The 27,992-nt window shown below is 37.1% G+C and overlaps 1 protein-coding gene across 4 annotated transcripts; it reads left to right on the top strand.

The window, feature by feature from the left end:
• The first annotated feature begins 11 nt into the window (after positions 1–11).
• On the top strand, positions 12–27,968 carry DYNC1I2 (dynein cytoplasmic 1 intermediate chain 2). Of its 4 annotated transcripts, none has more exons than XM_080600974.1 (17): positions 17–194; positions 1,742–1,859; positions 3,323–3,437; positions 6,808–6,898; positions 11,225–11,284; positions 12,526–12,641; positions 19,633–19,722; positions 19,966–20,128; positions 20,221–20,320; positions 20,857–20,982; positions 21,962–22,108; positions 22,433–22,546; positions 22,880–23,013; positions 24,043–24,187; positions 24,819–24,959; positions 25,968–26,093; positions 27,209–27,968. In XM_080600974.1, exons 2-17 carry the CDS (start codon positions 1,752–1,754, stop codon positions 27,320–27,322), a joined length of 1,890 nt encoding a protein of 629 aa, XP_080457100.1. In that variant the 5' UTR covers positions 17–194; positions 1,742–1,751; the 3' UTR covers positions 27,323–27,968. The 4 variants fall into 4 exon arrangements, with proteins under 4 accessions (XP_080457102.1, XP_080457100.1, XP_080457099.1 ...); XM_080600973.1 differs by having other exon boundaries at positions 185–326; XM_080600976.1 differs by lacking the exon at positions 11,225–11,284 and having other exon boundaries at positions 12–194.
• Positions 27,969–27,992: the final 24 nt, after the last annotated feature.

Here is a 27,992-nt window from a genome sequence, read left to right as displayed (position 1 = left end):
CCGTTGCATGCTGGGCGTCGTTGTTCTCACAGCCGCCTCCCCGGCAGAAGGGGCGCGGTGCTGAGGCCCGCGGAAGCGCCCTCCGCCTCCTCGCGTCGCTTCACGCCTGAGCCGTCCCCCCCCCCCCCCCCCCCTCCCCAGGGCCGCTCCCCGGGCGGCGCCAACGAGCGCGGTGCTGCTGCCGAAGCTCCGCCGTAAGTCTCCGCAACGCCTTCGCGGCTGGTTTGACCCGCCGCGCCCGCCGTAGGCGCCCGCCTGTCAGCTGCCGGCGCCTTTGTGCAGCGGGGCGGAAGCGAGCGGGGTGCGGAGCCGGGCTTCGCCGTCAGGTGCGCGGGGTCCCGCGGTAACGGCACTAACGGCACTAACGGCCGCTGCCCTCACCCGGCCCGGCCGGGCGCCGCGGGCTGCCAGCGGGGACTCTCCGGCGCGGCGGCGGGGTGGGGCCCTGCCTGGGCCGGCTGCGGGCCGTGGGGCCGGGGCTCGGCCCTGCCGCCCTCGGGCGGGGCTGGCCGGGCGCTGCTGCCGCCGTGGTGCCTGCCCCGGCCTGCAGGGCGCGGGGGGGCGGCTGGGGCGAGGGGCCGCGGTGCGGTGACAGCACGCCTTCCCCGGGCTGCTTTGAAGCCTAAAATGCCTTTTTTATTATCATGTGTTGGCACTTAAGTGTTTGCAGGCAATATGGAGGAAAAGCTACCGGTGTGTATAGTGGGGTAAATGTAGTCAGCCTTGCAGCGTTTTACAGCTTTTCTTGCCCTTAGATGGGCTATGCAAACACTTGCACATATTTTTAATTTTAAATACGTAAATAGCCGTATTACTAATGTGTAATCTGATGTTAGTATTATCAAGTTTGGTGCAAAAGCCCTTATAGATCCCTTGGCTGTGGTAGAACCACTTCTGCACTTCCTCTACTCGCTTGGATTTGCTTAACACTAAAATTAAGAGTTTGTTTGCCCAGCCTGTTCACACAGGTTTTCCTGTCCATGTCCCAAATCTTTAAGTTCTGAAGTGCTTTTTTCTGCTTTTGTTTATTGTTGGATTTCCTGTCTGTTTTTAATTGGATTAGTTATGTAACAAAGCTTTTGTAGAATTGTTGTTTTTAAAAGATCCAACAATTTCTTAGCAGCGTGCAAGATGTCTATGGATAAAACATAAAAAGATTGGTATTGTATGTTTGACAGGTTTTTTTTGGCTGTCACGATGATACCTACTTTGCCTTGCAGTTTATGGTGGTCTTACTAAATCTTTTGTTAAATTTGTGTTTTAAATTCTGCAACTGGATGTAGCAGGATATATCACTTCCATACTGCTAAGTTGTCATATGTCAATAGTTAGGGGATGAAATAGAAAGTAAAAATATTCCAGGGGCACTGTCCATGCTGTTTTCTATGTGTATGTGCCGTAGCTGGCTCTGTAGCTGTGCAGAATCGTATGGCAAGATCAGATAACCCCGTCTTCAGTGCCTAACGTATGATTCAAAGCAGCTCCTCCAAACAGCTTCAGTACTATCTTAGCAGTGGGTGCTGTCACCGTATCATCGTCCTGTTTTAAATCAATTTTAGTAGTGAGAACGTAAAGAGTGAAGGAAACATGGAAATAGGAATGTGGCTTTTTTTAAATTAGGATTGTAAGACTTTTCACTGTTCTATCTTTAGTATAGTTACTTTAATGATAACAGTTTTCCTATAAATAAGCAATCTCAAGCAAACAAAAAAACCTGTGGTATGATTTCTGTGTTGATCAGTGTTTCAGCCATGTCTGACAAAAGTGAGCTGAAGGCGGAGTTGGAGCGCAAGAAGCAACGATTAGCTCAGATCAGAGAGGAAAAGAAAAGAAAGGAGGAAGAAAGAAAGAAGAAAGAAGTAAGAAATAACATTCCCTTTGAACCTTGCCTGTTTGCCTATGTAACTTGCCCCAAATATATGTAGCCTGCCCAAAAGGATGGCATGTATCGCTCCACGTTATTTAAGGAACATCTGTTTAATGGTCCATGCAAATGTAATGCTTTCATTTTGTGAGGGCAAACACCTACTTTTTCTTCTATTTTAGAACTATCCATGTGGTAAGGTAAATTAAAAAAAAAAATCCCACATGTAGTTTTAGAAATACAAACTGTATGCTTGTGTGCGTCGTGAATAATGAATTATGCAATTACTGTGAGAATTAACTGAAGTATTGCACAAAAGCTCTACTTAATGATTTGTGATGATATAACTTAAAGAATTCCTCTCTGAAATGCAGTTTCAAGGATGTCTGTATGAGTTGTCTGACTGTCAGTATTGTTATTGAACAGTGTGCTCTATTCTGCTCTGATTCATCTTTAACCTGAGTTTTAAAGTCAGAGCAACACTCAGGACGTGCATGCTACTTGTGTGTTAGACTTGATTTGTTAACAGTCTCCTGGATTTATCTCTGCTAATGTAAGTGACAATCAGTGGTGTAATGCTACGTTTCTCCTGAAAGCAGATCATAAACAAAACTTTTGTTGGAATGCTTTGGTGTGTTGTGGCCCTTTTCATGACATCCTCTCTTTTGGTTATGATCTTATACAAGTTCTAAATTAGCTTATGGCTGAAGTCTGAGCAGCTGCCAGCAAAATGATTCAGACAAAAGGGAGAGGGAAATATCTCATTATGTTCTGGTGATGTTGCAATTACATATTGCCTGTACTTGAGATTCCACATATGATTCCCAGCTTATCAGTTGGGATCTTCCTCTAAAGTTTGGAAATAGCTTTTTTAAAAGATGTCCGGTAGATCAGAAGTATGATGTGTAGTCACATGAGAAGTAGTTAGTCTTTAATCATGGTGTAGGGTTAGTGTAACTTGGTCTGGATTTTGCTGCATCTGTTAAAGGCTGGTATTTGTATAATTAATTTATATTTACAGAAATACTCACTTGACAGTGACTGAGTTTTGAACACCTTAAACTATGATTTAAAGTTCTGTAATCAAGTAAGCAGTTAAATGAAATGTGGAAAAACATGGAGTGTTCAGAATCTTTCACAGTAAAGCTTCCAGTATGTCTAAATTATATAAGGATAAGGGTGTGATATTAATACTTTCTTGTGTGTGAAATCTAGCAGATAACAAAACAACTTTTAAAGAAAACTACTTAAAGATAGTACTAAAGCTGCAAAACTTGTGATTCCCTTTGTTTTTACTTTAGTAATTCCGAAGATCCTTTCTGTAGATAGAGTCAAGTAACTAACCCATGGGATGATAGGTTTCGGTAGCACAGAAAGTGCAGCGAGATCTCAGAAATGAAATGAAACCGTTCCTAATACCTATTAAATGCCAGAATTTAGATATTGAATTATTTTTAGACTGATCAGAAGAAAGATGTTCTTCCTGTACAAGAAGAATCTGATCTTGAAAAGAAGAGAAGAGAAGCTGAAGCATTACTTCAGAGCATGGGGCTGACACCTGAATCTCCTGTTGGTAGGAATATTAATATTAGTTTATAAGTGTTTTGTTGTTGTTAGTATTGTGGTATTTATGTAACTAGCATGAAATTTCCGTGGCCACTATTTTTGGGGTATGCATATCTTGTTTCTGGTACTACTTTGTTATAAATGTCAGTGATGTGCTTATGTGCTTCAGTACACATTGCTAGTAATATTTGTAAAATATATGCTTTCTACTTAGATTATTTGGAGGTTTTTAGTTATATAAATATCACAAATTTGTTGTTTTCTCTTTCAGTTCTCCCTGCACATTATTTTTGTGTTTTTTTCCATTTTTCATGATGCTAAATCTTAATCCTAATATTTTCATGTGGGGTTGGCTTGTTTTCTTTCTGTGCCTTTTACTTCCTCATTTTCCTTATCTCAAATACCTGACTGACTTTGATGGAGTAATAGCAAGGCAAAGTATAAAATTTAACTGTCAAGGATGATGATTCGTATTTGTGCTGCTCTTCAGTGAATTAGTATATTGATTGTTGCTTTTTGCCTTTACTTAGCCACTTCTCTCTGGTAAATGAAAGTGGAGAGGGTGGTACTTCAACTCCAATTTTCAACTCTCTCTCTGAAATCAAAGAGGGGTTAAAACTTAATTTTCAATTTGGCTCAGTGATGATGAGGGTCTATTTCAACTGAGTTTGCAAATAAAAAGTAATAATAATTGGGTATAGTCTGTGTGTGATTACAACTTCATAATTGCTTTTGGACTGTCCTCAAACATTTGAAAATGAACGTGAAATAAACAACATTAACATGGCTCCAATTCCAACAGCCACAGCAGTAATTTTAATAGCTTGAGCTGTTCTGATGGTTCATTTGTAGGTAGACTGCATTTGGGCTGTGCTAGCACTAGCATATAAGTAATCAATTCTTAGCTACTAGGGATTTTCTTCAGCAGGCAAATATTTGAATACCTTCTTGCACGTGGCTTTGCTAAGGCAGCTAACATGAGACTCTTAAAGAAATACATATTTTTGGTTTGTGTTTTTTTTTTAATCTGTAAGAAAGAATCTAAAAACCACGGGATGGCCAGTCCTTGAAAAGTTTCTTGAGGTGCTGGCATCTGAGCCCAGGGTACAACCCTGCATGTGTTGTATTTAATCCTGTTGTCCCCCTATTTAATCACAGCCTTCTAAGTACACAGCTACTCAGATAATTCATTTTGTTCACTTTCAAGATAGGCAGTTCTAATATGAGTGCTAGGTCAAGCTAAAATGTTCTACTTGCTGCCTCACAGCAGCGTGCCTGAGGCACAAGCTGTCTGCTGACTGGGTACTGGGAAAGCATGACAGTACAGTGCTGATGCACCTGAACTGAAGCTAACAGAGCTGACCAGCACGGTGTGCAGATAGCTTCAGCTCATGCTGTCAGTGTGGGTGGATCACTTGAGATTAGATTCCTTCCTAGGAAGTTGTATTAAAAATTTGTAAGGCAATTATTGTCCTGGTAACTGCCAAGGACAGGTGGCTTCCTTACAGGAGAAGGGACCTTAGTGTAAGTAAGCTTTTGATATCTGTCATACTCTTTAGATATATATATATATATATATGTATGTATGTATGTATAATATATACATATACATACATACATATATATATGTATAAGTGAATGAAAATAACTTTCTAGAAGGCATCCTTTGTTGGGGTAGGTGGACTTTTACTTGGCCTTTTCTTAACACTTACTCATTGAGAGATACTACTTTACCAATGGGAAGACTTTCCCAAAAAACTGCTTGCTCCACAAGAGGGCACTGTAGCATCAAACTAAGGTACTGAATTTTTTGGCCATACAGCTAGAGCAGTATATGTAGTTTTTGGTTTTTTTTAAATGGTGACAAGATAAGTTTGTCATTTCACTTGTTTGTTTACGAATGGGTGACATTAAAATGCTGTCATTTTCAGTAATGCACAGATATATAACAATATGAAGGCCTATAGATGTTTCTTTTAGTGTAAACTATTCAGTAGATGGTGATACTAGGTTGGAGAACATTTCAAAACTTGTCTGTGTGCATACATACCCATACATGTGTATAAAATATAGGTGTGTGTATGTATTTGTAAAGTATAACTATATGATTTTAAACCTATATGAAAGTCTCTCTTGTAGAGAGACTCAATTTATTGAATTGAGTCAATTTATTAAAAACGGTCAGAATATTGACTGTTTTTTTGCATGTTCAGGATAGAATTTTTGTCAACCAGAACGATGTCTCTGTTTTGGGATAAGATGGAAACATTCTTCAGAATTTGCAGTATACTTGTGATTTCAGGAAATTCTACTGAAATGTTGCAGATCTAAATTCTGAATTCTCCCTTGGCTGACCTCTGGCAGGATATATGCCAACTTGTATAACTAATTGGTTTTCAGTTGGTTAAAATTTCTTCTTTGGTGTTGCAGAGGAGTGAATCCATGCTATGAATGCTTTACATGTTACTGAAAAGTGAAGCATAAAAGAACCTTCAACGCCCATCCTGATTCTTAAGCATAAATTTAAGATTTGTTAAATAATGAGTTTCACTATTTCTAAAACAAACAAAAAGTTAACTATTTCTAGAAAGAAAAGTTAAAAGAAGTTTTGAAATAGCTTTGTGTTCTTTAGATTGCATATCATTCGTTGTTATGTATCAGTTCCAAAAAAACATTGTGATTTTAATTGCAATCTTCATCTAAATGCTGGAAATGAACTGACTTTAAGAAAAAGTTTCAGTGTATCAGTACTAGGCTGCTTGTCAGGTAGAACAAAAAAACAAACAGAAAAACACAAAAATCTCCCAAAATCTAACACTTACAAACTTGAGCGTAATATGCAGAATTTGTGTTGATTTGGTTAGAAGTAAAGCAAAAATACTAGTGTGCTCTATGACAAAGCCACTTTTTTTGTCTGCATTTCTTTGATTATATGCTTTGAAACAAAACTACCAGTTAAATACCTTCAGTGTGTAATTTTTGTGAAAACTTATATCAAAGCTATGTTAATAAGTATCTTCCTTTTATGTTTTATCAACATGATTTAGTGGAAATTGTCCTGCAAAAATAGGTGCTACCATTTTTTTAAAATTCCGTTTTAAAAAAATCTGTTTTCAAGTCATTTTTTCTTAATGTTCTTCCCTCCATGTCGTCTTGTATGCTCCAGATGCATAAATGCCGAACAATTGCATGAAAGACCAGCATGAAATGTTAACATTGTCTTTTCCCCTCTTTTTCTACTGTTCATTTTCATCCACGTATTTTTTGTTTGCCATCACTTTTTTTTAATGATTCATGTTAAATTAATTTTAAAACATCCTAAGCTGTGCAACCTCTGCGAGTAGTAACAGCGGATACCTGTCTGTTTCACTATTTAGTCCCTCCTCCTACCTCTCCGTCTTCCAAATCTGTGAGTACGCCAAGTGAGGCTGGAAGCCAGGACTCTGGTGATGGCGCTGTTGGATCTAGGTATGTCACCTTGTTATATTCCTTTGCATTCTGAATCATGAAACTGTAGAAATCAAAGTTAATTACTTAAATATCAGTTTACACCAATATTGAATCTGTGAACAAGGACTACTTTACAGAAGTGCTTTACTTTAAGATTTGAAATGCAACTGCACTTAACTAATTTTAGATTACCAGCATAAACTTTGAGTTGTTTAAGCTTGCAAGTTTAAAGCTTCATCTTTGAAGAGTCTGAAAGTCTTGTGGTAATGTTCTTGTAAGCACGAATGTCTCTGGACAATAGAACTAGAAAAATCAAACTTCCCAGCTCTTTAAAGGAGAGTGTGTATGGATATTGGCTATTTTCTTTTTCCCTCCATGTTGCTGGATCTAACAGAAGATACTGTCTACAAACCTTGCCTTGTTTTTTTTTTTTTTACTTAAAACTGTATTCCCAAGTTATTTCACCTTGCAGCCATCCTCAGAACTTAACTGTACGACTCACAAGCTACAAGCATGTTAGAACAGCCACATTTTTTTTTCAGTTTTGCTACTTGCTACATCCCTTTGAGCAATATTTTGTTCATAACAGTTTGGGAAATGCTACTGTAAAGAGAGTCAATTAAATACTTCCGTTAAACTAGGAGCTAAGAATGGAGCTTTATGGGCGATAAGATCGGAAACTACTTCCGAAGGGTATTTCTAATGTTTCCCATGCCCACTCTGTGAGCAAGAGCAGCATTTGCCTATTAACACTGATAACATTTTCCCTCCCCTGCAAAATCACTACTCATGTACTGTAACTTCTGAATATACATTGTGGATGAAGTTTCGTTAAAGCACAGCATCCTCAGTTCCTTTTGTTCATCCTTTATGAACGAATCTTTGTTCTGGAGAAAGACTGAATACTTGTACCACTTTGAAACATCTTTTTGGAAGACTGTAGTACACTGTACACTTGTGGGTTATGTGTACACAGTCTTAGCCTGAAAATAGTTGAGTTTTTAATGACCTGAAGAAAGGTGATAAGGTCCTTATTTCAAAGTAGCAACCATTAAGTTGAAACAGGGAATACTAGAGGCAGCAGATATGAATCCATGCTTTTTTTTTTTTTAAGCGCTCAGGTGCAGTCTTTTGCATAGCTTATTCACTATGCAGTTCAAGTCCACTTGTCATGTAACTAAAGAACCAATAGCATTGTTCCTTAACTGAATAACAACCAAAATTTAAATTATTTGAAATCTGTGATTACTGGTTATTTAATTGTCATTGTATATTTAAATTTAGTGTATAGAAGGAAAAAAAAAAAACACAACAAGAGTTACTTGATGTGGGGGGGAAAAAAGGCTTTTATTTTCATTCGTATATAATTTAAAGTTAGTATGAAACAGTATTTTCACCACATCTGTTAATTGAACTCCATGTTGTGTGCTGAATTTATTGCTGCCTCGTAGGTGTAATGTGCTCTCTGGTTTTATGTTCCAGTTATATAGTAACATAGCGTTGTTGTATGCATGCATTTTTTTTATGAAGACTTGAGAAGACGTACATCCTAAGCCTCTATAGCTTCATCCATTTGCAAACTTTAAATTTGGGTCTTCACAAGTTCCGAGACATGGAAGCATAGAAAGGCTGTGGTCTTCAAGGCATGGAGATATGAAATGCATAGCTAAATTTAAGGCTATATATGTCATTGTAAGAGATCTGAGTCTGCTTGCTTAGTCTCTGATCACCAGGTAACATTCTTCCCCTCCTCCAGTAAACAATGTCGATATCCTAGTATATTAGTACAAATTTGTATGGCATTCCTATTGTATGCATGCACTTCCACCTAAAAGTTGGACTGTGTGATGTGCCCTAGCATTATAGCTGGCATTTCGTAGGTGGCTTTCATATCTATATGTGGTATGCTAGCAAGACAAGTTGTTCCACTGTTCTTGATAATCTTAAATCGAGAGTATTGTTTTCAATGTATGTATTTCTGTTCACATCAGTGTGTTATTTTAGTTCTTTTTTGGTATGTGGCCATTCTACAGTTCTCTGTTCATGCCACAACCATACTTTGTGATGATTATCTCTTTTATGAGTTTAGTCACTTATTGTCTCTGATACTGAACGTTGCCAGTAATTTCACTTACTTAGTAATTAGTAAAGCAGTGTTCAGACTGTGTTCCTGCTGTTACTTCCATCTGTCTTTATTTAAGTAAAGACTTTTAGTTCTGCATTTGTTACTGTTTGTTCCTTCTCACCTCAGCGTTTTTTCTCTTTCTAAGTTAAGAGCAAAAATTCAAGATGGGAAATTAGCATAGTTTACTTTTAAGTTTTGTGGTTTTTTTTATATAGAATTAGTTTTTAAGTGCAGAAAGTACTTAGATGTACGTGTATTAGGAATTTACCTGGATTTAAACAAGTTCAAGCATGTGGCAGAATAGAAGCTTAAGTTCACTGAAGCTTATATATAAATTCATTTAACTTAAGGCATAACAAACTTCTGGAAAACAAAAGGAACAGTATTTTATATGATTGTGATACATATGTTATGGGTGAGTTTTATCTCAGAATGTCACTTTTTTTTTAAAGAATGTCTCTGAGAAGAATTTAACAGTAAGTACTGTAGTGCATGTTGATTTTTTAACTAGTTTAAAAGGCAGAGTATTGCTATTTTAATATTTTAAAAAGAAAAATCAAAAAAAGAACTTTGAAAGCAGGAGGGCAACCTCAGTAAGGACTAGGTCTTAAGTAAGCACAGAAGTTGGAGCCTTTTAAATGTATATTGCCTAAGTTCCTCTTAAGTGGGACAGAAGAAGTTGGCAAAGTGTTTGTGGTGATGGAGCATTTAAATCTATAGATAAGTCCTCCTTTGCTGAAGTAACATGAAGGTTTAAGAGGTGGTGGTTTGGTTTTGCTTTGTTTTCTTTTTCATGTGCATGGCAAGATTGAATTTCTGTATGAACAATATCCAGCCTGAAATCTCAGGCACCAAAATAAACTTCAGGCTTAAATCTACTTAGCCAAGAAAAATAGCAGAGACATAAAGAATAGGCACACTCAAAATAATGAATGGTAAAATAGGGTATTTTTTGATGCACAGAAGATATGTCAAGGTTTTAGAGATTCAGGTATTAAGCTATGGTTATGGATGCATTATCAGCTACGCAGGATGATTTGCTAAATAATAACACTGGGACAGTAGATTTGTAATTTTTAAGTAAAATTCATTATTCTTATAATGTATAGTTTCTATAAGAACAAAGTAATGAATGGCACACTCGTAGCTGTGAGTTTTCATCACATTGCCTGTAAGTTTTGGTGATCATCTTTGTTTTGGAATTCCGTACTTGCTTTATAAGAACATTGCTGTGTTTAGGATGAAAATTGAAAAAATGAAGAATTTATTATTTAAATATGATAAGTCAATAAACTATTTTCCATTTGCTACAAAACATTTTAAAAAATATCTGAAAACTTCAGATGCATGTTCATCTGTTAATCTCTCTTGTATACTTGTTTTAAAAACTTTGCGTAAGCCTGATAGCAGGCGGTAGACTAAATGGAAATCTGTGGAGAAGGTATGAGGGTTTAAGATGATAGGAGAGGGAAGATCTAGTTCCCACTTCATATTTCTTCTGATATGAAAGTGACTTGATCATTTCTGTTCATTATTCCACATGACTTTGAAATGTGTTATTAATATAAAGTCCTCTAGTTCTACGAGATTTAAGTATCTTAAATGGAGTTGGCTCTAAATCAGATGACGCTTAGAAGCCCAAGGCAGTGCTTAACCCGTAATTACTGCAATGTCACATTTTGGAAACTCTAGCAGTTCTCTTTCCCAGTGGAAATGCATTTTTGCCCCTCTACCAAAAGGTTTATGTGTTGACTCATTTCCTTTACCAATATGACAATTTCCTCCACATATTTACTGCTCTGGGCAATATTGCATTACATTAACAAATCTGTCTTCATATGACATGAACAAATCTGAACAGATTTAAAAAGGAAAGTTTTTAGTGGTTCTTGTCACTATTTAAAATATTTTTATTAGCCTCTCATAAAGGCTGCATTTGTTTGCAGGTCTTTAACTTTCAATCTTCAAAAGATTTTAATTCTTTTCTAATAGCTCCGAATTCTGTGTTTGCTTTTTTAACTTTTGTATTTACTGCATATAGTATTGCACTGAATATTTGCTGAATTTCCCTTAACTGATATTATGTTGCCTCATTTCTTGTGAACAATGAAATAACTTTTAAGCTTACTGTAACTCTAGCATTTCATAGTGTGTATTTGCTTCACTAATCTCTGGCCTTTTTTGCTAATGCTGCATGATTGTTCAACCTGTGGTATCAGGACGCTGCATTGGGATACTGATCCATCAGTTCTTCAGCTCCACTCTGATTCCGATCTGGGGTATTGCATAGATTTCTTATATTCCCTCTTTCATATACTTCTGGATAATAAGTATAAGAACTAATTTATTCTTTAAGACATCAAGTTACTGTTAAGAGACTGTTCGGTGAGTTAAAGAAGTTCAGTGTCCCAAGATACAGTGCAGTTGGCTTGTAATGGGAAGTTTTGATCTTATTTAATATAAATAATGTGCTTATCTCTAATAAGAGCTTACTTTATTAATGTTTTTCTTTGAGTCTTTCTTTGGCAAGACAAACTTTAAAGTAATTTCTTTAAAATAAAAAGCTTAGAGACAGACATTTTAAAAACAGACAGAATGAGTCCCATCTTTTCTCATAATATACATGAATGACAAATGTTTATATTGAGCTGTAGCTCATTATAATCACTTAATAAAACCCATATCGTTCTATATGAGTTATGATTCTGTCCACCGAAAACTTCGAAAGGAGATTGCTTTTTTTTCTTTCATCTTAGGAGAGGGGTCATTAATAAGAAATTACACTTCGTATAACTAAATTGTTGTTGGATCTTCACATAATTACTACAGTACATATGATGATCGATTAGCTTTTGCAGGATGTTACAGAGACTGAATTAATATTGTGTGGTTTTTGGAAATATATTTTTGCATTATAATTTGATACTGGCTGTATCTGTGTTTATAGCATCTTTCATAAGCTCAAGTCAGAAAGCTCAGAGGTTTCCAGTATTATATACTGGAGTAATGTAGTATGGATAAATCACTTGTCAATGTGTGAGTTTCAGACCAGACTTGCAGTTCTGAGTTCTAAATAGCATCCTAGAGGTAGATAAAAAAGAGCAGCACGGTTAAGTGGACTAGGAAATGCTTTTACATTCAGGGTAACTAAGCTGTTTAAGTTTTGAAGTCCTAAAACAAATACAAATAGTCACATGAGCAGATCAGTTCAATGAAAATATGGGTATTTCATATATGTAGCAGTACCCTAGGCAACTGCAAAAACAAAGCTTTAAAATGACATCATATAATTAGATATCTGTATATATTTGCATGTCTTTATTTTTGTCTTACATGTAGAAATAGCTATTGATTTTAAATAATAATAATCATAATTTTGTGACTTCTTCAGGATTAAATTTCCATCTGGCTTAAGTTTGACAAAGCTGTGACATGATGTCATGAGTATTATTCTAGTCAAAATATGAAGTAATTTATAAAGCTAACTATTTTTTCTAATGTTTCTATTCATTTCATATAGACGTGGACCTGTTAAACTTGGAATGGCCAAAATTACACAAGTTGACTTTCCTCCTCGAGAAATTGTTACATATACAAAGGAGACGCAAACACCGGTTATGACTCAGCCAAAGGAAGGTGAATGGTTAACTTATTACAACCTAAGTTATTTTTCTTTTATTGCAGTAATGATGACTGACTGTATTAGAGCTAACACTTGTGATCTTGAAACTTAATGTGGTAGAATGAAGGTTGATTTGTGAGATAATTGATACAAGTTCTATCAAACACATACATGTCTTGCTTAGAGTCATTGCTTGTCATTCTGCATCTTGTTTAACAGTAACATTGCTCTGTTAATAATACATGGCAGTTTCGTACTCTGACACTTAGACACCAAGTTGCTTAAGTAGCTGACAACTGGGAAATGAAAGTGGGATATATTTTGCATTTATGACACTTAAGAACCCACACACAACTTACTCGAAGGCTTTGTATGCTTACCTTTTTTTTCTCCCCTATTCTCAGCTTTTCCATTCTCTAATCCCTCAGGTTTTTTTCCTTCCCTCTGTCAGGTTCACTGTGGTATCTGAAGACTTAGTTCATAGTTTGTGTGCTCAAAGAGTTTTACTTGTGCTCCTCACTGTCAGCAGAAATTGCCTGGCATTGTATGATCTTAGTTTCACCCTAAGTGGATAGGCTGTAGTTGACGTTTACTGTGGGGGAGTTGGAAAGATGGCTCACCTGTACTTCTGTGTTTATCTGATAGTAGAGATACTGTCTCATGATCCATTCCACCTTAAAAACAATACTGTTTTCTGTACACTCTTTAGTTTTATATATATGTGCTTCACAGAAGTCACTTGAAGATGCTTGCTCATCATTTCATTGTAAAGGATCTTTTTAAGGTCTGTCTTAAGACTGTCTATATACATTGATAATTAAGCCCTATGTTCACAATTTAAGTTGACATCTCAGCTAGGTTAGATCCACTGTCCACACCTTTTTATAAAATGAACTGGAGAGAACCTATGTTAATGATTGTATCTTGGTTTTGTGTTATATTTTGACCTGAACCGAGAAATGTTCAAGCTAAAACTAATTGTCTGTTGAGACAGATAGGAAGTTGGGGAAAACTAGCTTTAAACTGAAAGAGTTGCTAATTGCCATGGAAATATTTGTGGCAACACAAGTAAAGTGACTGTTACACAGGGGGGACTTCATGCCTTCAACTTAAAGTTGGCCTTTGAAGATGTCCATTTTGGGTTCAGTGTAGCAAAGTTAAATTCAAGTTATGAATACCTTTCACCCCAATGGTTCTGGTTTAAAAAGGTGGAGGTCAGACCTCTCAGAAGTTGACAGAAAGGACAGCATTCAGTTGTTCAAAAATCTAAAACAGGAAAATGCTTCTTCTAGTTTGAGAAGGGAGGTAGACTAAGTTTACATGATCATGCTTCCGTGTAGTGCAGACATACTGCACTGTCCCAGGCAATATTAAATATGAAGTAGCTCTCCCCTCTATCTTCTCAATAGGCTTCTCAGCTGCAGCTGGTTTGAGCCAGTGATCGTTCCTCTCCACCTGGCATGAACGCATGACCAGTGTGCATATGGCCCTTGATGCTGGAGCTAGAATGTTACCTCAGTGCTAGTGGCAACGTTGCCTCTCTATGCAAAGAATTGAAGTACTAACAGACTGACTTATTGTGACCTCAGTGTTTGTCTTGGGAAAATTGATTCTTTTTATAGCATTGTAAGAGAATAAAATCAGTATACCTCCTAAAAATCAGTTTCCATCTGTGATTAGAGATTTAGTTGCCTTTAGAGTAGGAAGTATTGTGTCACAGGAAGTCATTCACTGTATTCTGTACAGTACAGAATAATAAATTTCCCCAAATTGAAGTTGTTAAACATGTTTCATAGTTCTTATAGGAAGATATCCAAAGTAGACTTAGATGGTAAATCTGCAGTATTTGTTTTATGATTTCCTCATACAATGGCTGCAACCCGTAGCTGCTTTTTCATCTGGGTTCAGTGTATACAAGTAAGTCACTAAGGACGTAGAGGAGAAATACAGTAAGAAATGGTGTCAGGGTGGAGACCTTAGTGCTCTTGAGCTTCTTGCTTTGATGAACACCTAAATGTCTCATTTCAGTCTTTCATTTTTTTCACATTTTGGACTTCTTTCTCCAGATTTTTCAATATTCTTAATCTTCTCATCCTACTGTTTCTGTAGCAGCTGTATTTGTTTTGTAAAGGAACTGAAATGTAATCATGGAATGGTTCATTGTTCCTAGGAAAATAGCAGAGATGCTCATTTTTTCTCATCTTCCTGGCACATTTCTGTTTTTGCCATTCTGTGACACAGTACCAATGACCTTTTTTTTTTTTTTTGGTTTAGGGACCAAGGAGATTAATTTTGTTAAGTGTTGTGCCATACTTAGTGCTATCCTCCCGTATTTTGTAACTAATAAGCTTAAACATCTATGTCTCTGTGCCATTACTACCACTTCAATAATCTTTGTCACCATCATAACATGAACATCCTGGTTTTAGGCAGCTCCATTCCCCAGCATCTTCATTCTGTCATCCCCATTTCTGCTATCTAAATCAATTTCCCACTTCTCATGGTGCTGTGTACAGCGCTGCTGCCCACTTTCCTCATTGTTCAATTTTGGTGGACGTTGTTTTTAGTTAGTGTGGTCAACTGGTTATTAGGATTATCGTTTGGCCTCTATTTGGCATGCTGTATCAGGCAGCAGACTTCTAGATCTACTCTTAGAAAATATACTGGAAATTGTGTTCCCTTCATACCCTCATTTCTTTCTAGCAGGCAGTGGTAGAAGCAGTTTCAGCAGCAGAGATGCAATTCATGTGTGAACTCTGGATTACTTCTTCATATTCTGCAGGCTCTGTGTTGGCCCCCATGTACAGTACTGTAATCATCAGTGCTACATTTTGTCTTATCTATAGTTCGAGCTACGCTGCTCTCTACTGTACTGTTTGGTATCTTCCTTTGTGATTCGCTGACATAATGTTGAAATTTGCATAGAAAGAATATAGTCATCAGTACAGCCAATAACAGCCAGATGTAATATTACAGGTCCTGAAAGTGATTAATCCAAAGACAGATAGGCGTATAGGTGAATACAGCTCTGCCCAACTGTCGCAGTTAAGGCTTTTCCTGGGCTAACAGGCTATTTGTTATTTAGTGCATCTGTAGAATACTGCACATACGCAATCACAACTAACTGCAGGCAGTATTGCTGCATTAGCTCCCCTCTTTGAGGAGTTATTGTCTGGTAAAGTCTCCAAGACATAGAATGAGAATATTAAGCACTTTGTCCTTTTAATTTTGTCCTTTTGTCCTGACTTAAGCAGACTAATAGCATTTTAGGGTATAAAATTGGCCTCTTGGATGCTTGTTAATGGTGAATGTAGCACTTTTACATTTTAATATTGTGACAAGAAATAATGGAGCCTTATATATTCATGTTTTACCCTGTACATGCCTTAAATGTACAGCGAAATATAGATGGGGAAAACTTGATACGAAGACACATTCTGCTTAACAAAAGCCACCCATTTCACAGATGATTTAACTTTGATTAACCTACTCTGCAGCAACAGATTACTCAGACAACTGGAACTTTCACTCTGTAGTGTTATTGCTGGGTGCAGCCTAGTATATAGTACTGCTTTTCTTTCCATCTTGCCTGAATACATCACATGTTAACATAACATCTGATGTTAATTCAAAGTCAAAATTCTGTGGTTCATTAAACCTGTTTTTAACATTCATTGACAAGAAATTTGTCATTGTGAAAATGGCTGTTTATAAACGAAGATCCCCTGCTCCCCTGTCAGAAGAAAACATGGAGTTAATTGTTTAGCATCTTATGATGAATATTCATCAATATGTTGATGTGACAGAGTCCCATTTCTGGTCTTTAGAGCCCTATGACTTTTCTAGGTCTCAGCAACCGTGTTTTTTTTTTTAATTGAGGAGTTGTATGTGGTATACTGACAATTGAAGTAGCATAAAGCATCAGTAGGTAGTTATTAATGAATAACAAGGATGAAGTTAGCCAGTGCCTTTAAAATTTCCACACTTACATAGCTGACATTAAATACAGTACACCAATGAAACAAGTGCATCTTTGACATACAGTTGTGCAGCTTTTTCAGGAATTCTGTACAGTCTTCCAGTGTTTGCTGGGTAATAATTACTGTTTTTACCAATTCTCTGCAAATACCTGTACCTGAACTATAATTTTATAAATTCAAGATATGTGAGAAGAAGTAATTAAAACAAAAACTTCTCATATATTGTCCAACAGCTTCATGCTGCCTTTTGTAAATGTCTGTGAGAAAACATCCTGGTATTGGATAATGAGATCAAGAACTTGCTGCTGCTGCCGCCCCCTGTCGTGTCCCCCCCCCCCCAATCCCTTAATAAGAAAGTTTGCATGTGACTTCTTTCTTTAAAGAGAAGGTTTTAGATTTATGTAGTTACAGATAAATCACAGTGAGATGACATGTTCAATTTCAAGTCTGATACTTTGAGAATATTAAAATAAGTGCTGTATCCTGCATTTAAATGCAGTAATATCAGCTGGCTGTATGCAGTGAAAGTATGAAGGAATTTAGATCTCTGTATAATATATGCCATTTATGTTTCAAACATTAAAAGGCATGAGCAATCAACTATATGATCTTTTGAATAAAATATGTAGATTAGAAGGTCACTTAGCACTAAGGGGTTGACCATCTGCATTTGACAAGAATTTGACTCCTGTCACTGAAAATGGTACTTAGAATCAGTGTAGTGTGGCTAGCAGGGGGGTTGGGTTGAAATTTCTAATTTGGGACTTTCAAAGCTAGAATAATGTATCCCGGGTGACCCCAAACCAAATATCTGAATTTAAGGTGTCATTTAAATCTGCATTATTGATTGGCAGGGAGAGTGAGAGGGGGATTTTTGTCCAAGTGACTATATTGTGAACATGTGGTCCTGTATTTGTTGTTCTCAAAATCATGTCTGTTAACTCATATTACATTTTTTTAATTAATTAGCGTTCACACCTATAGTGATTTGACATTAAGAATTCCGTGCTTTAGAATTGCTAGAAGTTATACGGTTTTCAGATTACTAGTCCACTGTACATGTGAATCCATCTAAAAAGGAGCAGTGTCTTTCTGTTTCTCTGCGTGATTATTTTGCCCAAAAAAGCTTTCATTTTTTTTAAGTAGCACAAAAGCTGTAATTGGCATGCTTTGTAAGGAAGTGTCAATGTGCAAGAGAGTGGAGATCACTAAGAATTCTTTTACGCGTTCTTTCCCCTTTGCACCACCGCCTCCTCAGCAGGGTCACTGAGATCACTAGCTTTTCTTGAAATGGCCATTTTCACTGGCAGGTGCATTATACCCTGTATTTTCAGATTGTTTTTCCATTCTGAATGTTTGGCAGGTTGATTGCTCTGGCTGCATTGACGGAGAAAGGGCTGACAAATGCGGTTGGGCTGGCTGAAAAGACAGTGATTACTGTTTTCCTTTGTGGCTGATTGAGGCCCTTGAAAGGAAAGATTTTAACCTTCACCATTTGGTTCAAAAGTATGAGCATATATTGAAATCATTCATGCCATTTATCCTAGTTCTGTAAACTTGTCAGAACGTAAAAATCGCTCAATTTCAAGTAATGTAGGATTGGCATACGTCATTATCATTTTGATTAAGTTGGAGTTTGTATTATTGTGTGCATTATACAGTGTCATTTAAAGCTTTCTTTCCTGCAGGTACAGTTATATTTTTATTGCCTATACTATGGAGTTAGAAAGATTTTCAGACCTCTTTAAACCTATCACTATGTGTGTGGTTTGGCAGCTGGTATGGCCTACAAGCTGTATTTTGTTTGCAGGGTAAAGGCTTGTCTGTAGACCTCCTGGAGTGCTGGTAATTGCACAGGCTTGCCATTGGGGAAAGACATGATTGGAGGCAGTCAGGCAGAAAAATGTTGTGCCATCCCATTGCCACCTCATAGCTGAGAGACAATCCTAGCAGTACCATCTGGTTGTTGCTATCTAGTCAGCTGGCCTGGCTGCTGGGACCATGGCTTGGCAGCTGGTTCCCATCCCTTGACCACGCTTTTTTTTCCCCTCTTTTTGTGTGTGTGTGCATGTGGACTTTTTTTGTTGTCGTTAGGTAGCTGAACACGGGTCAGAGAGATGGCTGCAACAAACAAGCCTAGTCCCTGCTGAAAACTGTCTCGTCACTTGTGATGAGGTGTGTAGTAGACTCCTGCTGCCATTCCCTTATTGACAGATGACATAGCTGTTTAACCAATAAAAATAGCTTTTCAGAAGCTTGTATGAGCAAGTGGATGAAGAAAAGCCAGGAAATGCTTATTCCACAACACCAAGTAATTTAAAGTTATTTTCTGGTTTACAATATTAAAAGAATAAAGTGTACAAATGCAGAAAGTGCTGTAAACCTTGTCAGTATTCCTGAACATTAACATTTTATGTTACTCATTGCAGTTAGGGAAAACACATTTTGCTGTAAAGTTCTCATTGCCAAACATGATGCAGATAATGAGACTTGCATTTAGAATGACAGAAAAAATGTAATCTCCCTGCTATTATCTTTAGCAAAATTTGCGTCTCAGAATAGCAACCTGAAAGCTAATGTAAGCCATCTTCATGCCACGTGAAGACCCATTAGACTCTGATGGTTTCAGATCACAAGTAAGCAGCTGCTCTGTAGACTATTTCAGACGTGATTTTTCTTTATTCTGCAGCATTAATGTGTCAGTATGTTACACAGAACATACATCTACCACGTGGTTTTGTGTGGAATCATAAATGCTTATTAGAGAGTTTTCCACTTTGCGTAAGAAATTGTAAAGAATCCCTCTTTTTCAGTTTATACAGATACATAATTTACTGCAACTAAAATCCAGGTGTAGACAGCGTTGCAATGATCTTTGGTTTAAGATAACATTATTCTGGGAACTACACTATAAATACAACCATTTTAAGCTAAATTATACCATTTTATATCTTTGAGATTCCTACAGAATGTTACTGTACCTCTTTAAAACCAGTGACAGTCTCACTGTACTTTTTCTTCTTAGATGAGGAAGATGAAGATGATGTGGTTGCACCAAAGCCATTAGTTGAACCTGAGGAAGAAAAAACATTAAAAAAGGAGGAGGAGGAGGAAGGTACAGTTTACCTCATAGTTCTTTGTGCTACAAAGAAAAACGTTAATACATTTTAACTTTTCTTTCCATTAAGTTGAAAATAATTTTAGTTACATTTTAACACTTAGTTATTGTATGGATGTTAGGAAACAATTGTTCCAGAATCATGATGAATACTGCCGCTCCCGCCCCACCCCCCACCCCCCGAAAAAAGAATTTGTGGAAGTATGCATTACAGAAACTTTGTGTGTAATCCTTTTCCAGCTGCCCCTCATGAGCTTACGGAGGAAGAAAAACAACAAATTTTGCATTCTGAAGAATTTTTAAGTTTCTTTGACCACTCTACAAGGATTGTTGAAAGAGCCCTTTCTGAGCAAATCAATATTTTCTTTGACTACAGTGGAAGAGACTTAGAAGACAAAGAAGGGTAACATGAACATTGAATGCTTTAGTGTGAATGTACAATATTTGTAACTCTAAAAATGGTCAGAGATTAACTCCTCCTAATTGCCTTTACAGAGAGATTCAAGCAGGAGCAAAGCTATCCTTAAACAGGCAGTTTTTTGATGAACGTTGGTCAAAGCATCGTGTTGTCAGTTGTTTGGACTGGTCGTCTCAGGTAAAAAGTGCTTATAATAAGCAGTCATCTTTGTAAGTTCTTCTAGCTCTGTCCACTTGACCCTTCTTTAAGTATAAGTATAATTAATATAGGCTGTATTTCTAAGTGTGTTCCTTAGAACAGTTCTTACATCCTCCGTAGTTTGCAAACGTCAATGTTTTGTAAAAAGTAGCAACATCTTTGTATTATAAAGAAAAAATCTTCAGCATAATTGTTTCTGTTTTATGAGCTATGTAGAGGTGTTAGCTTCAGAAGACAAAGCTCACTTAAAAGTATTGGGTTTCACATTTAAAAGCAAGATACGATTTTAAAAAACCAAGAACTTAATTAGTATGTTAATACTGTTTTATAAGCTAAATCTGTAATAAATGCTGTTTTAACTGACACTGTTTCTCACAGGGATGATGTAAATGATTTTCAGTCTTGTTGTTTTTCTTTTAACCATGTTTTGGCATCACAAAACAAAGATTCTAGGATTGTCTGGACCATTAGTTAATCATCTTGCTTATTTTGAATCTTTCTCACGTATTTTTCAGTACCCAGAATTACTTGTAGCCTCTTACAACAACAATGAGGATGCACCTCATGAGCCTGATGGAGTGGCGCTTGTGTGGAATATGAAGTACAAGAAAACTACCCCAGAGTATGTCTTTCACTGCCAGGTATGATTCTGTCTCAGGAGGCTAAAGATTTTATGTTGATGAGCCTGGACAAGTACCTTCCTTGTGCTTGTCAATGTAATGATTTCATTGGGCTGGCATTCACTTTAACCACATGTATTTGCAAACAGATGTTGATAGCTAGAGACCTTAGTTTAGAAACATTCTTCTGTTCCAGAATTTCTGACATCGTTCAGAGTTCAGTCTTGCTTGAGAGCTCGTTTTCTTATTTTAATTTATTTTAATTTATTTGAAAACCCAAAAAACCTTCTTGTGTAATGGTTGAACCACAAAGAAGGTTTGTATGTAAGGAGACTGAGCAGAGTTGTGTACTGCTAGAGCGTAGTTTACTGAATAAAATGAAGATGGCCTGAGGAGATGGAGTAAGGATGAAAACGAGAAACATATGCTGCAAGTGAAAAAGGCAGATGGAGGTTTCTCAGTAGTTTTATGAAAGATTTAAAAAAAATAAAAATATGCAAGTCTCTTTCATTGTGCAAAGCCTGGAATAGCCACATAATTTTGAAAATGTCATAATTCTGAAAAATTACATAGGTAAATCAAAATGTAATCCCGTGTTGTCAGATTACTGTCAAAGCCCAGATTGCAAAAGTAGCTGTATTGTGTTGAGACAGATTTGTACGTTCTCAAAGAAAATGACCACAGAATTTGGTAAATATTATTAAAGTCTTGTGCAGTACTGGACCTTCCCTTTCTAACAAACCATGCTAGGAGGAAATACAAATGCATACATTTGGGAAAAACAGAGGAGGAAAACTTCATTTTCAGAATGCAAATTAAAACTAAAAGCTTATTGGCGTTCACAAAGGGTTTTGAATCCCGATGCGATGGAACACTGAAACAGTGTATCAGATCTAGGCATAGAACTTATTCTGATATTTGGTCACATTTTCTTTTGGTTTTAGATTTAATGTCAGTGAATTATAGTTATTTGTGTATTTTGGTTGTTTTTTCCTTTCAGTCAGCAGTGATGTCAGCTACATTTGCAAAATTTCATCCCAATTTGGTGGTTGGTGGCACATACTCAGGCCAAATAGTGCTATGGGATAATCGCAGCAATAAGAGAACCCCAGTGCAGAGAACTCCGCTTTCAGCTGCTGCTCACACGGTAGGGGGTGAAATATCTACAAGGACTGTTCCCTGTTGAGATGTATTTAACCTCTAGGAAACTGTCCGGTGCACTTGATTTATAATGCTTAAATGTTTATGTCCATGTTTTTCCAGTGCTATCACTGTAGAACAGGGCTATTCATAAAAATGAAAGTGCCAGAAAAACTGCTATTTGTTTTATAGGGAAGTATTCTCTGTACCATACTGTGATCAACTGTTTCTCTTTCACTAAATGAAACTGTATATTTTACAGTATATTAACTGTAACAGAATTGGTTGAGACTTGGAAATTCCTTTTTCTGATGGTATTTTACATTCTTAGCACCCAGTGTACTGTGTAAATGTTGTTGGGACCCAGAATGCTCATAACCTGATCAGTATCTCAACCGATGGGAAGATATGCTCTTGGAGTTTAGACATGCTTTCCCAGCCACAGGTAAGATAACTTTTGGTATGTATAGTATCTATTCCAGATAGTTATTTTGTAAAAAACATAACGTCTCTAATAAAGTATTAATAAACATTTTCACAATACGTAATTATTCTTAAGGTAGCTTGGTAGGCATTTGATAAAAGACCTCTTCTGCCCCATGCGATGTTGTTAAAATTGTATTTGCCACTAACACAAGAAAAAAATTGCTCATTTCTGCCCAATTCTATATAAGCAAAACACAAAAAATACTTACTATTGAGAAATCTAAATAACCTTGTAAGTGATAATACTCCGTTTCTTATCAGTAAAATACTTTTAAAAATACTTTCACTGCAGGATAGCATGGAGCTGGTTCACAAACAGTCCAAGGCTGTGGCTGTTACTTGCATGTCCTTCCCCATTGGAGATGTCAACAACTTTGTTGTTGGAAGTGAAGAAGGTTCAGTCTACACTGCATGCCGCCATGGCAGGTGAATAAAAGTTTTTAATTATTCAAAGGAATTAAAAACAGTGAAAGGATCAGTCCCTGTATGTTTTACACTGCTAATATATTCATAGTGCATGCTTAGTCGTCAGTCTTGATGGGGTTCAAAGTAGCTGTGTATGAATTCCAGTGCATTCTGTTTTCCAAGTAGGAGCTTCATTAAAAACAGAAGGAGTTTGAATATTGAATTGGTACTATGCTCTCTTCATTGGCTAGGAGTTGTTTGCAGTGATGGGGGCAGCACAGGTCACTGAGGTTTTATTCATTTGAATTGTAGCAGAACATTCCAAACTTTATATCGGTTCTGCAGATAATTGTACAGTAACATCACGCACAAATCTTAAATTGGCTAGCTTTTCTCCTGCTGTTCAATCTATTTTGAAATTGTCTGACTGTATCTTATCAATTGCTTTCTTAAATATAATTGAGTGTCCAGGTTTCATCTCAAATACACATCACCCTTGCTGCACAGATTTTTGGTTCCAGAATAACTGAAATTGTATCACTTCTCTGTAACATTCTTCCCATCTCTCCTCCCTCCCTCCTTTTTCATTGCTTCTGATAGGAGACTATTAGGAATATATTGTTACTGTTTTATGTCTGAACCCTAATGTGTGTCCACAAAGTACATGCATCTTCTGTTTTAAGTCAGTGGGAGTTTTCTGCTCCTTCCTGAGGCTTGGATTTTGTTCTTTTGTATGATTCAAAATTTTAGCTATTGCTTGGAGAACGGTGTAGTTAAATGAGTGGATTGGTACCTGCTGAATGAGTCTCTGCTCCCTGTGGTAAATTTTAGCACTTAAGGATAGCAGAAAAGAGATGTTGGAATTAAGGTCCATATTCAAGCCTGGTCTTCTGTGAGCCTGTTGAGATGAAGCCTTTGCAATGGGGTAACATCCATACAAAGTGGCAAAATCTTCTTGGTGCTAAATTTAAACTATATTTCAGTGCTATCTCTGTCTGCAGATAGATGGTTTCCAGAGAAATTAACCTTTTTTTATATATTCTAAAACAGCAAAGCTGGAATCAGTGAGATGTTTGAAGGACACCAGGGACCAATCACAGGTATTCATTGCCATGCAGCAGTTGGACCTGTAGACTTCTCGCATCTCTTTGTCACTTCTTCTTTTGACTGGACGGTAAAGCTTTGGACAACTAAGGTAACTGAAATAAATAGTTTGGTGGTTCTCTTCATAATCCTTGACACAAGGTGGTGCTATAATGTAAGCTACTTAAGAAACTTAAGTGAACTGAAGGCAAATTGTGTGAAGCCCTCGAGGTCCATAGCAGCAGTCTAGTTGATTCCTGGTGCTTGTTTTTCAGTTTCCTACAAAGAGAAGACAGCTGATAAACAAAACTAGTTAATGACTTGAAGATGTCATTGCTTTCAGATTGTGTATTATTTGTGTACTTTTGATCCATTCTGTTTAACCTTTTGCCCTTTATTATCAATGATTACAATATAATCATGCAAATCATGTAAATTCAGTTTCTTCATATTATGTGTACTGCAAACGTTTTGTTACGATTTTGTGGAGGACTAGAGGACAGCACCAAAACTCATGTCAATTAAACTGCATGTAGAGGCTCAGAATTGGCATTCCTATTGCCAGAATTACTTTTTTTGCTGTTACATTGTGGTATTTTTCTTTTTAAAGTAAGTTTAAAATGTGAATCACTTTTTAGTTATTTCTCATAATGTTGTTGAGAAGTTCTGTATTTTGCCTTACTTGTTAGCTTTTGAATTTGAAATGCTGACTTTGGGTATTGCGTTACATCTGCTTTTTTCAGAATAACAAACCTCTCTACTCATTTGAAGACAACTCAGACTATGTTTATGATGTTATGTGGTCTCCAACTCACCCTGCCTTGTTTGCCTGTGTGGATGGGATGGGCAGGCTTGACCTGTGGAATCTCAACAATGACACTGAGGTGAGGGAGAGTGAGGTTAACAGTCAAATATAGCAGGAAGTTGTACGCTTTGGAAAAAAGTGTCCAGAGTTCACCATAGCATTTTTGTTGTTGTTCTTAAATATTCTGTAATTCCAGTAGTTGCTGCTTAATAAATATTATTCTTTGATTACAGGGTAGTAACTTAAATGACTGCTCATAATGAATAGCAACAGTAATTAAATTGTTTTAACAGTAACATGAACATAAAACATCTGTTGGCTTAATACCAATCCATGTTGTGAAAGTGAATTTTTAGACCTCCCTCAATACGGCCTTGGCAGCCTGCAGTTTAACAGTATGAACAAGCCTGCCACCTATACACCACCATTGTTCTTATTGCCATATTGTTATTGCCACAGTAATACTGCAGTGAAATTGCAATTTGTTTCTAAACTTAGAGGACTGAACATTTGGGATTGCTGATGTAAGGTGTATACTTACCTATAGTATAAACCTTTTCTGAGACTTAAACTTGTTGGAGGTAGTTGAGAGGAAAAATCTTACAGATACTCAGCTCTCTGAAATTTTACTGTCTTAAAACTGCACACAGAAGAAAGAATAGTTCTGTAGAAGAAGCAGCACATGCCAGCCTATGTTTTTAAACTAGAGTTGCCCGTTTCTAGCCTCTGGGCTGGATTTGACCTGCCAGCCCTCTATCCGTAAGTCTTTCCTGAGTTCCCAGGGCTCCTCCTTGCTGTCTGATTAATGCATGCCTATCAGAGGGCTAAAAGGCATGTGCCTCCTGTCTCATGGCAGGAGTGCAGATGTGCCTTTTGATCATGCCAAGAGACAGAAGATGTGTTGTTTCGGTCATAACACTAGTGATAGCTTATGGCCGCCAAGAGTAAATTGAGACCTACAAACTCTGCCTAAATTGAAATATCAGGTACTTTGTTTGATAAATCACTGAGGGATAAGGTATGTTCTGTAATGTGTAACTTAAGAAATCCTCGTGCATTTTTAGCAATGTGTTTTAAATGGATACAGGTGCCAACTGCGAGCATTACTGTGGAGGGCAATCCCGCTCTGAACCGTGTGAGATGGACACACTCTGGGAGAGAGATTGCTGTAGGTGATTCAGAGGGACAAATAGTTATATACGATGTGGGAGAGGTATGTATACCATGTATTGTGCAAAGTATGTTACAGAACACTCAAGCTTTTTTGACTTGTATTTTACAACTTCCTTTTAAGTTCCCCCCTCCTCTGGTTTAGAGGAATAAAGCTTAATTTTTATTATTAAATTATTTTTTCCTTTAGATGTCTATTTCAAGTATTCTAGCTTGATTTAAAATCACAGAGTCATTCAGGTTGGAAAAGACTTCTAAGATCTGGTTCAACCTTTAACCTAGTACTAACGTCCACCACTAAACCATCCTACTAAGTTCTAAATGTACACATTTCTTGAAGGCCTCCAGGGATGGTGACTCAACTGCTTGCCTGGGCAGCCTATTCCAATGCCACGTAACTCTTTCAGTAAATAAATTTCTCCTAATATCCAACCTAAACCTCCCCGGCGCAACTTGAGGCTATTTCCCCTTATCACTTGGTGCCTGGGAGAAGAGCCTGACCCCCACCTCGCTATAGCCTCCTTAAAGGTAATAGTGCAGTGTGATAAGGTCTCCCCTGAGCTTCCTTTTCAGCAATCCCAGTTCCCTCAGCTGCTCCTCATAAGACTGGTTTTCTCAACCCTTCACCAGCTTCGTTGCCTTTCTTAGCATGCCATCTGTCAGCTACACAGTCAAAAAGTAAAAATGTTATTGTAAGGCTGGCAAAATAAGATGAAACCATTAACAGTGTTGTTTGCAGGAATCTTATGTTCTTTCTATCAGTTTTTTGTGAATTCTGACCGTGGCTTGAGAAGTATTGAACAAAAAAAAATGAAATGAAGAAGTCTTGACTTGGTTCTGTAGGGAAGATGTTGCTATTGGAAGTATGTGTATTGCAGTAGTACGTGACTGATTGGATGCAGACATTGCATTACTGTTCCTCTTTGGAGGCAGTCTCTCAGAAGCGTATCGTGCAAGCTTGTAATAGTATCACTGCATAAATACAGGACTTGCAAATTCTGCTTTTATTAGTCAGGGCTTCTGATGTTTAGACTACTTTAAAAGTTATGCTAAATAAAGGTAAGCTGTTCTATCAGAACCTCTTACAAATACTGCTGTTCATAATGAGCTCAGTTTGTATGTACTGGTAGGTTTAAATAATGTTATCTTTGTCAACAGCAAATTGCCGTTCCTCGCAGCGATGAGTGGACTCGATTTGGTCGAACGCTGGCAGAAATAAATGCCAACAGAGCTGATGCGGAAGAGGAAGCTGCAACCCGCATACCAGCATAGACGGTTAAAGATGGGCAGCAGTGGTAGACTTGTGAATGATTTGATGCAAATCTTAAAAGTGTAAGCATGTGTCAGTTCAAGTAATAGTTTAAGGCAGGAATAGGTGGATTCAACTATGGACTTGGAAAACGTGTTAAGATCACTGAAATTCAGATCTTATGTTGTCACTTTTTATATATAAATTACAAGCACATTCTTGAATTTGTGTAACTTTTAATACAGTTAACTTTTGACTTTGCAAGGAACTTCTTTTGCTGAAACACTAACCTGGTGTAAATTTGCTGTTAGGTTAATGAAATTTCCACTTTGTAACGGTATATTTCTGAAAAGTAGAAATTCTGTTTCTAAACTAAACTTTCTATATGACACAGACTAACCTTCATGAGGTATTAAATTTCTGAAGGGTTCTTTAATTCAAACTGCCTATGGATATGCATGCATATATTCCAAGTAAGTTTCATTGCTTATAGATAACCCTCAGACTGTGGTAGCTAGTAATAGAAGTGAATAAAAATTCGTCTGTAGTTACAAATCTATTTGATAATTGGACCTGAATTAATGAAATACATATTTAATACTAAGTTCTTTTGTTCAAACTGGTGCATTAAAGGGTTAGACTGATTAATAAATAAATATTATATGAGCACTTGTCAGCTGCCCTGACCTCTAA

The sequence above is a fragment of the Anser brachyrhynchus genome (genome assembly GCF_964034855.1).
Source record: "Anser brachyrhynchus genome assembly, chromosome: 7".
Taxonomy (NCBI): domain Eukaryota; kingdom Metazoa; phylum Chordata; class Aves; order Anseriformes; family Anatidae; genus Anser; species Anser brachyrhynchus.
Note: the sequence above shows the minus strand (reverse complement) of the source record. Positions and strands in the feature narration are given on the sequence as shown.

Excerpts from the sequence above, each read along its gene's own strand:
- DYNC1I2 (XM_080600974.1), top strand. The coding sequence starts at position 1,752 with ATGTCTGACAAAAGTGAGCTGAAGGCGGAGTTGGAGCGCAAGAAGCAA. Across the intron at positions 20,321-20,856 it reads GTTTGGACTGGTCGTCTCAG|TACCCAGAATTACTTGTAGC; the intron begins GTAAAAAGTGCT and ends CGTATTTTTCAG. Across the intron at positions 23,014-24,042 it reads ACTGCATGCCGCCATGGCAG|CAAAGCTGGAATCAGTGAGA; the intron begins GTGAATAAAAGT and ends ATTCTAAAACAG.